The sequence below is a fragment of the Varroa jacobsoni genome, unplaced genomic scaffold (assembly GCF_002532875.2).
Source record: "Varroa jacobsoni isolate VJ856 unplaced genomic scaffold, vjacob_1.0 scaffold_1386, whole genome shotgun sequence".
Lineage (NCBI taxonomy): Eukaryota > Metazoa > Arthropoda > Arachnida > Mesostigmata > Varroidae > Varroa > Varroa jacobsoni.
Genome location: NW_019214288.1, coordinates 33,538 through 42,566, shown reverse-complemented (window position 1 = coordinate 42,566; position 9,029 = coordinate 33,538). Strand labels below are relative to the sequence as shown.

At 39.0% G+C, this 9,029-nt stretch overlaps 3 protein-coding genes across 7 annotated transcripts in view; 1 reads left to right on the top strand and 2 right to left on the bottom strand.

The window, feature by feature from the left end:
- The window catches only part of LOC111269463 (zinc finger and BTB domain-containing protein 41), a 25,695-nt gene extending 18,388 nt beyond the window's left edge, over positions 1–7,307 (bottom strand). The window contains exon 1 of the mRNA XM_086972106.1: positions 6,954–7,307. The gene's annotated coding sequence lies outside the window, so the exon portion shown is untranslated. The remainder of the gene's footprint in view (positions 1–6,953) is intronic.
- LOC147752244 (uncharacterized) lies at positions 1,236–7,388 on the bottom strand. 2 transcript variants are annotated; one of them, XM_086972101.1, is made up of 5 exons: positions 7,301–7,388; positions 6,689–6,926; positions 3,606–6,455; positions 3,041–3,105; positions 1,236–2,696 (listed from the first exon to the last, which is right to left on the bottom strand). In XM_086972101.1, exons 3-5 carry the CDS (start codon positions 3,677–3,679, stop codon positions 2,506–2,508), a joined length of 330 nt encoding a protein of 109 aa, XP_086828227.1. In that variant the 5' UTR covers positions 3,680–6,455; positions 6,689–6,926; positions 7,301–7,388; the 3' UTR covers positions 1,236–2,505. The 2 variants fall into 2 exon arrangements, with proteins under 2 accessions (XP_086828227.1, XP_086828225.1); XM_086972099.1 differs by lacking the exon at positions 7,301–7,388 and having other exon boundaries at positions 6,689–6,946.
- A 984-nt stretch (positions 7,389–8,372) lies between these two features.
- The window catches only part of LOC111269462 (zinc finger Y-chromosomal protein 2), a 10,131-nt gene continuing 9,474 nt past the window's right edge, over positions 8,373–9,029 (top strand). Inside the window, exons 1-2 of one of the 4 annotated variants that reach the window (XM_086972108.1) lie at positions 8,373–8,486; positions 8,636–8,769. The gene's annotated coding sequence lies outside the window, so the exon portion shown is untranslated. Of the gene's footprint in view, positions 8,988–9,029 lie in introns of all 4 variants that reach the window. The other 3 variants (XM_086972107.1, XM_022849072.1, XM_022849074.2) reach the window with 3 other exon arrangements.

The following is a 9,029-nucleotide window of genomic DNA, read 5'->3' as shown; positions in this document are numbered from 1 at the left end:
ATAGGTGTCAATACATTAATATAGATATTTGTTTCCGATTAAACTGCTACTGCAGAGAAGCTTAGAATACTCAACAATATGACAGAGTTGCTTAGTTGTATGAAATCTACGATAAATCTACTATAATAGTTACACAGTTGTTATTAAACAGGACGATTTAGTCCTGTTTAATAACAACTGTGTAACTATTATAGTGGTAAAATCGTACTCATAGAGAAATTTGTCGTATGGACAATAAAGTTAGAGCAACATATAGAAGCGTCTAAAGTTAGATCCAATACATCGCTCCCTGAAACGCTTTATACGGAGTATCTGTGCTATTAGTTAGTTCTTTAAAATACGCCTGGCGGTCTCAGTTTCGTCCGCAAATTTTCTTTTTATTTTTTGTTTTGCCAATGACTGTCGAAATAAGTGATCCATAGCTCCAATCCCACGGTATGCCAGATACGATTAGAGCGATGAAAAAACATTTCAAAAGTACCTGCCTGAGCAAAATCCGACAAAACTACGACGTCAGCGACGCTGTTCTAAGGGTTCGTCTTTAATTTCAGTAGCACTTACGTTCTTAACGTAAAAAGCTGTCGTTGTATCATACTAGTATGACAGCATACAACTTGTCCTGGGTTCTTCTTCCTTCCTGGTTTGCTTAGATAATCGAACAGTTGCACTTGAATGCTGATATCTACCGAAAAAAATCGCCGTCCTTTTCTTTTCTTTCTACTTTTCACTTGAGTCTAGAAAGCGTCAATGCTAATAATGTCTAATGCAATAGAGCTTCATGTCAAGCACATAACTGGATAGCATATCGAAATTACACCGAAGATTCCTTGCTAGTCCTATTTAGTCCTACTGCTGGACCTACCCTAGAATTCATATAAATCGTGCACTTTCCTTTTAAACACTGAAGACCGTTAATGTCTACGACTTGTAGGCATCCCTGTCTGACCCGAAGCCGGATCGCCACCTCGCTCATCTAGTCTGAATGCTTAAAACTCCTATAATAAATTTGCCTGACACGAGGAACGAGAACAATAATAGTGTAATTTTGCGCGGTTAGCCCCTAACCTGATCTTCCCTTATTGGCACATGTTGTTTATAGATGTGCATTAAAGAATCTGAACCCGAACCTTTCTGATATAGGTATCCAAATACTGCTTTTCAATTAGCTGGCTCATGGCCGTGTATTAATAGATAAGTAGTGTTCACTTAAAGATTATTATATAGTACACACGGCATCGTTAAAAAATACGCTTTTACTTTATTTTGTTTTTAATTTCTCTATCGATAAAAGCTATACTCGCAGCTGCTATCGTAGCGGCTGTAACATTCGAAACCTTCGCTAGGTAGAATAATGGGTCTTTCGGAAAGAATTATAACATACAGGCGTACAGGATTTTGCCACATTGGCTGCTACAACGATGTATAGGTGTAAGTGTTGCAACACGAACAACGACTGCTAGCCGCTGATCACACGCAAACACCCACACAGTATTATTCACACAACGAATGAATGTTATACAAATGAGACCATTATAGCAATTTATTGATCCTATTGTATCATCATTATCTCTATATTCTGGTCTCATGCAGAACAATTCTCTATATAGAAATAGAATGTGACCAGAAGAAGGTAGAAGCACGAGTACAGTGGTAAAAGTCGTTTGGTTGGGGGCCGATGGAGCAGTCGCCGTTGGCTGCGGATGAGGCTGCTTTTTCTTCGGAAGAGAAAGAGGTTGCCCCGTTTGCCTTGGTTAGCGTACTAACTGACTCGAGTTGAGAATGGACGACCATATTTGCCACCACTGATGCTGCTGTCACTGCTATTAGTTAGCCAGTTTTCGCGCCTATGCAGCTGCTAAGCTCATCGCATTCACCTGCGTCAGTTCTCGACGATGCTCGCCGCTGAGCAAAAAGGAAGATCACAATTACATAACAACGACAATTCGTAGTTTTTATTATACTCATTTATTATCGTTAATGTGAAACAAGCGGCAACGTAGGCTTGGCTTTAAGGTCAGTGAGTTACAAGCAAATAGGAGTGGCGACTTGATGCGCCCATATATTATAATGCTGTTTGATATTTTTGTTCACTTAGATCATTAAATTGTCGTTCACGGGACTATATTGAAGTCATTTAGGCAAACAGCACGTTTTGTTGATGACGGTTGTTTCCTCGCTTGTTAGACAGCCTAAAATTAGTAGTACACTTTATTTGGTAGTTCGAATCCAAAATCTGATTGCAAAATTACCTTTGAACAAACACTGAAAACTAAAAGAGAACTTTCAATATTAAATGTTTTTTTTTACTTTATAAGTTCTGAACAGAATAAGGTTTGCAGTTATTGCCTAAAAAAGTTGGTGTTTGACAGTTCTCAAGAACACAGCTCAGAAGTGGTCTAGTTTTACTAAAAAAAGGAGATATTAAAATCCAGATGCCTGAAAAGCTTGAAACATCCAAGTTGATTTATGAGAACGGTCCTTGCGGATGGAAAAATAGATCGCAGATTAGTTGGCGTAAAACGTATTTTCGGTGTATACATCGTAGAATGTTTCTTGCAGATTCTTAGATCTTGGCAACAGCAGCTGTGTTGTGTTGCCTTCCCGCTTGGAAAGGTTGCTCACTGAATCTGGCTCAATGGACTTTTGTAAGTTGATGCAAGTTACCCCCAATAATAAAATGGCTGCCGCGGCCCAGGCTGTGGAAAGCAAATTCAATTAGACAGAATAGTTTACACTTGAATTAGGGGCAGCTATTCATACAGACACGTCTTTGCGCAGGACTTTGGTCCACATTTACTTTCTAGCCTCAACGTTTGATGAAATATTCAATCCCTTGAACGGTACAACGTACATGCGACGTCTTCTACAGGGCTTGTGCTACGTTTTGTACTACTACTACTACTACTATAAAACGTTGAGCCCAGATGACCGAAAATAATACGGTTTCGATAATTTGATAGAATGAAATAGTTTTTTTTCTCGCTACCTACAACTATATCTATAAGTGTATGAAGTTATTTCGAATATATGAACTGCCTACCCTCATCGCTACTGTGCCTGCATACGGTCTTCGATCCACGAGGTTGTAATGGATTCACTATATTGCTGTAATAATCATTACAACCATTATCATTTAGTGAACTAAGCTTCTCGATGTTGATTACACGAAATGTGCAAGAAATTCGTTTTAAAAACAATTCTAGGTTTTAGCTCGAGCCAACAAAAAAGTTCTGGTGGTAGCTTATTTGCCCAAGTAAAGGTAAAGATAGCATCCGGAAAGCAAAATCAATCAGCGTATCAAAACGAATGTGAAACAATTTCCAAAATACTACAACTCTCCTAACTTAAGACGTTAATTCAATATTGTAAATTAATTCGATATTTTGTTCAACAAAAACAGACTGCAGTTTACCTTGCCGCTTTCTGCTGTAGTTCAGTTAATTTACGAAACTTGACGCTAGTGCATTAACAATATTTTTTAGCAGATAAAGGTATACATTTTTTTGAGAATCTTGCTTAAATCGTACTCATGGATGGATAAAAAGGCACTTAATACTATTTATGATTGACATTATTGGATCAGATAGAAACAACGTCAAACATACGATCTCCTTTTCCTTATTGTCATCTTCAGCTTAAATACGTTCGCTTCAACAATTCGCGGTTTATGACCCGTCATCACTAGCGACACAGCGATAGTCTCTGTCGATGTTCGGCCCAACCAAACCGTGACCACTATTGCAGACCTCAATCTTCTTATTCTAGATGTTATGCCACATCACCTTTTGTCTGTATATAGTTTTTTTTAAGGAAACGAAAAAACAAAGTGGAATAATTGAATCACCAAAGGTAACTTCTATAATTATACGGCTAGTGTGTACCGTATGTTTCTTTGTCTTTATTTTTTAGAAAAAAAACCACAACACAGATAAAAATAATTTAAAAAATTTCCTTGAACGAATTATTTACTTTCTTACAATAGATGTTCATTACATAATGCTATTATCAATATTACTGAAAACGTAAGATAGGTGTGTGGTGGAAAGTTCGTAACATGCAGCATCGTCACAAAACCCAACAGATAATTTGTCAGTAATAGAATAAGCTTTTATCAAGGCTGAAACATTACTTGTAAGTTCCAATTTTTTTAGTAAGTAAAAATCCATACAGATAGTTATATATAGGCGAAATCCCGGTTATAGCCTTTACAGCAAGCCCTAATTACATATATGTTATGAACAATTTTCGACGCTTTAGTTCGCAAGCACAATTACTACTTAGATGCATAGTACTTCTATTTGAACCGACTCGGACGAACTTCTTCCGTTGGGAAAAAATTAAGTTTCGTGTCAAAACACTAAGTGAAATAAAGAAAAATATTATGAGTAAGTATGCAGAGAAAGGTAGTTCGAAAAAACGAAAAAATTGCCTGAAAAGTCTACTATCAATCCCCAAACGCCAATATAACCATCAAGCCGATGTCTAGCTTTAGCTACCTGCCGGCACCGCTAGCATAAGAAAAACCGAAGCGAACGGACAAGCGCCGCACCGACCAAGCGGCACCGAAATGCAATACACTCGTGAACAAACAGAGCCAGGGTCATCATCAACACGATAATAATCATCAGCATCATTGCCATCAGCACCATTATTATCGCAAAAATTATCAGGAGAAATTGCAGCGTAAGGCGAAAAGAATATATTATATTGTACGCATGTATGAGGGATATGTTGCAATGTCAGTGTTAACAGCTATGCTCATATTCTGGTGTTTTTTTCATCTTGTGCCATCACATCTCCTGGTTAACACGACAAGGTAATTGCATTCGTGTCGAATGTAAAAAGTTGTTATCGAAAAATTTACAAAAAACAGCTCTGGTCTTCGGCGCAACCTTCAGAAATAGCGAAATTCAACTGAAAAACAAAGCTTATTGCCATCGCAATATTTAAAGCTCACTTGTGCTTGGCAAATGTCAGGGGATGTTTCCCTCGAGTAACCTAGATTGACAGTATTAAAATAGTTTCAGTAACTTATACCTTAAGTGTTCACTGTAGAAAATTATGGAGAGACTCAACGACTGCTTAATCCAATATGAAAACATGATTGGCAGGCGTCTGCAGACAAACAAAAAAAAATTGATTTTCTTGCTAGGCCATAAATTACTTGATTATTAAACTGGTTGAGTGTTAATATTGGGATATGCACAAGATTTACTGTGATATAGACGGTGTTTAGGTTTGAAGATAAACTAATAATGGTGACAATTTTTCTTCCAATAAAGTTTGACAATAATGTGCAACAAATAATTTACCAAAAATTACCACGTAACTATTGGTACAATAACAAAAATCCTGGGTCCACACTTCGGTAAAGATTTAGTACAAAACTATAACAAAGTGCTTATTATATGTGAATGACCCCTATTATTGATAAGCCACAATTTACGAGAACTACATCGGTTTATGATATGACTTCAACTCGTTAGTATACCAGTACTTCGGCGGTTATTATCTCTGTAGGCAAGAATTTATGCATGATATTGTAAATGCTATCATTCTCTAGGCATGGACTATGGACGCGGCTTGCTTAATCAAGCCCCACATATAAAAAGATCACAAGAACCACGACTTAGTAGGAACAGAACGCTTCTTAAATGCACAACCGTAGCGAAAATAAGTGCGATGCATTGTATAATTCTATTTGTTTTTTTTTCTTCATAAAGCTTCGCACTACTTTGCCATCTTCATTCTCATCTTCTTTAGTTTGCCCTGAAAACTGAGTCAAACAACGGCTGGTTCTAACAATAACAAAAATCTTTTCCTCGCCATATTGTCTGTGCGATATAAATAGTAGCAGCAATCGTTAGGTTAGTTTCCAAATAAAAATTATGTTAATTCGAAATTTTTGTTTCTTTCTGATGTTTGCTTGCTTTCTAATGTTTAAGTTCTTGCTTCATTTACAAAACAGCTCTCTGCTAACATTATAGTCATCACCATTATGCTTATCATTATTACAACAAAAGCTGAGGTTAGTGACGAGGAGCAAGTGATTCAGCAAACATTTTAGTGCAAAATTTACACTAATCGTTATGCTTTCTGAATATTATTTTGAGAGTTATTAAATAATTTGAGAAATTTCAGTCAAAGGTTTTTGCTTCCTGGCTTTTCTTGGCCTACAGTGTTTTTCAGCTTTTACGTCTTCGCACAATACGTTGTAAATTGTAAGGTGCCGGTGCTTCGGTAGTCTTCAACACTGTCCACCATACTGCACACCCAAACAAGCACTGTGTTGGATGCAACAATTTTAAATCAAAAAGGTAGTTACTAACTATTCTGATCTCAATCTGCGTTATTATGTTTCCCATGTCATTAGTTTTCTTCTAATTTCACCCGTAATTTTATGCTGAGTTCATTTTTGTCTTTATATTCAGAGTGCCTTCTTCTTCGGTAAGCATCTGCAAGGTAAACGACGTTTTTGAGATTACGTTACAAAATAAAACTACGAAATACTCAAAACATTTTCTTTTACGACCCGGTAATTCAGGTCTACTCATACTTGAAGAAAAGAAACTATCTATTCCGTTAACGAAACTGTGAGTGTGATAATAATAATAGTGTTTTTCAAGCATGGAAGGAAAGATGAATAGTAAATCTCTAGTGAATGGTTTAGCAGTGTACATCAACATACGTCACGGTTTACTCCGGCTGAATGTGCCAGTTCCTTGGCAGAGTTTAACAATCCGATGTGCTAAAGTCGACGATTGTCTAAGTCAACCTAACGAAACAGTAGAGTATAAGCGATGCTCTCCTCAACATGCCGAAGTCATCTTTCTCGTCGTACAAAGCTTGAGGACTTTTCCTTCAACAGCTGAGAATTTGGCATGATTTGTTCAAAACCGACATCCACCCATCAGCTAAGAATAATTCTGAAATAGAGAACGCTGTACACTCACCACCTCCTCGTTGTTAATTGCGAGGACGTCACAATGGCCCTGTCCTGTTTTAGAGATGAGATAGCGCAACCCGAACAAAAATATTCCAGCGGATTCACTCACACGTGATCTTCACCACTATATCAACACATTCGAATTAAGCAACTGTGTCAACAAATAGCCGAACGTTAGTATTTGTGAAGGCCGTCTTACACCTAATCTCTTATTATCCGTTATACACAAGCACATATTACGATACCAAAGGATTTAATCAAGAACACTATTTTAGACGGCCTGGGCTATTAGCAATTGTTACGCATAATGAAGACACAGTCACTTCTGACTTCGACTGGCACACACCGACTCACCAAAATCAAACCTTATCTGCATCCTGAGGTTGGTGGTAAAGGATATAAGGTCTTCCACATGCAAAAGATAGAAGGTCTTCCACATACCGCTTCGATTTTAGACATACACATGTTACACGACAGAGATAACAGCAATAAAAGACACCTCGCATCCATATCGTCTCCTCGGTCACTTCGAAAAATGTAAGCGCGAACTCGACACTGGACTCGGCCATAGTCCGGAGCTCCCAAAGATAATGCGCTCCTCCTAATCATAAATTTTCTATACAAAAAAATACAACAGTTTATGTTACAGGCAGAGTGTACGACAGCAAGGTGGTGGACAAGCAGGCTATGGTACTCCCTTTATCCACGCGGGAAGGAACCGCCAGATATAGACACGTTTCATTTTACGTAAGGTGCAAACCGAACGCTCGGTCCCATTCACCAAACGTCACTGAGCACACCGATCGAAGGAAACTCGGTGACGAAAATACTCCCGACAGAAAAAATGCGACAGCAAAAAAAAACGTCAATATATTTTCTAATCCACTGTTTGTTCCCGTACCATCGCGAACAACGCACAGCTTAAGAACCAGCACCGTCAAGCAATTGTGCTACAACACAAACACATCAGCCTGAACAACATTAGCACAAACCTCTCTAGCAGACGCCAACGACGCTCAGAGAGCAAACGCGGCCGGAGTTGGATACGAGCGCGAGCAGGTGGCATCTCGGCGGTGGACGTGTTTATTTTGTAAGATGCTGGGGAGGAGGAAAACTAAGGGTACGTCCTGCTGCTAGTAATGCCGCTTAGCAATTATGTCTAATAGATTATGTTGCGAAGTATGCGAGCCACGTATTGAAGATTTGACAATGGTCTCTTTAGGAAATCCTGTGCGTATAATTTACGGAACGTTTCAGTTCAGCTAGGTAGGAGCTCTCGCGCGGAGGAGCATCATGTTTCCGGAGTTGTTGTTAGTGCCGTTGTTGGATCGCTGTTTCCACGATGTGTCCAACAACGACCAATGTTGGTGTTATCATCTCTGTGTTGTTGTTGTTCGTATCGCTTTTGGTACTTACAGTGGCGAGAGGTGCGGAGAGATCTTCTGGCCGCAATGCCGCTGCTGCGTGTGCCGTATCAGCCTTACGTTGTCCCTCTCAGCCGGGACGACCAGCGGCCATAGAAAATTAATGGGAATTGCCGGTGAGAAGAAGTGAGGCAAATCAACGGGCGGTAAACAATTGTGTAAATTTCACAGTTACCGAGAGTGCAAAATGTTTCATTCGAATATTGCCTTTTTCTTTTCCCGTGTCTCTACCGCCCTAACGCGTCTTTACTGGATGGGTTTTCAGTGTGTAACTGTGTGCCTATGTGAGCGTTGTTAGAAATCAGCTAAGACGTGAGTGCGCTGTTGTCACTAGCGGGTCATTTTCGTGCGGCCGCGTGTGGGTGACAAATCGAGGAACATCTCCGTGTAGCATTTGTGGTGAGCTTAGCAGAGAGTGCGTGAGGATTGCTCGTTCTCGGAATACGGAAGATGTTCAAATCGCGCGTTCAGATCGTGCTCGGTGTACAACTGTATCAAATAATCAGTGTCATGAGATAAAAACGAAATTGATTAGGTTACCGATGATCGAAACATGTCTAGATAATCAGCTGTTCGAATTAACAGTGCAGAGCCAGCGATCAGAAACGTTGCGAGTCGTACGTAGTTAATCAACAACATACACACATATATATATCTAT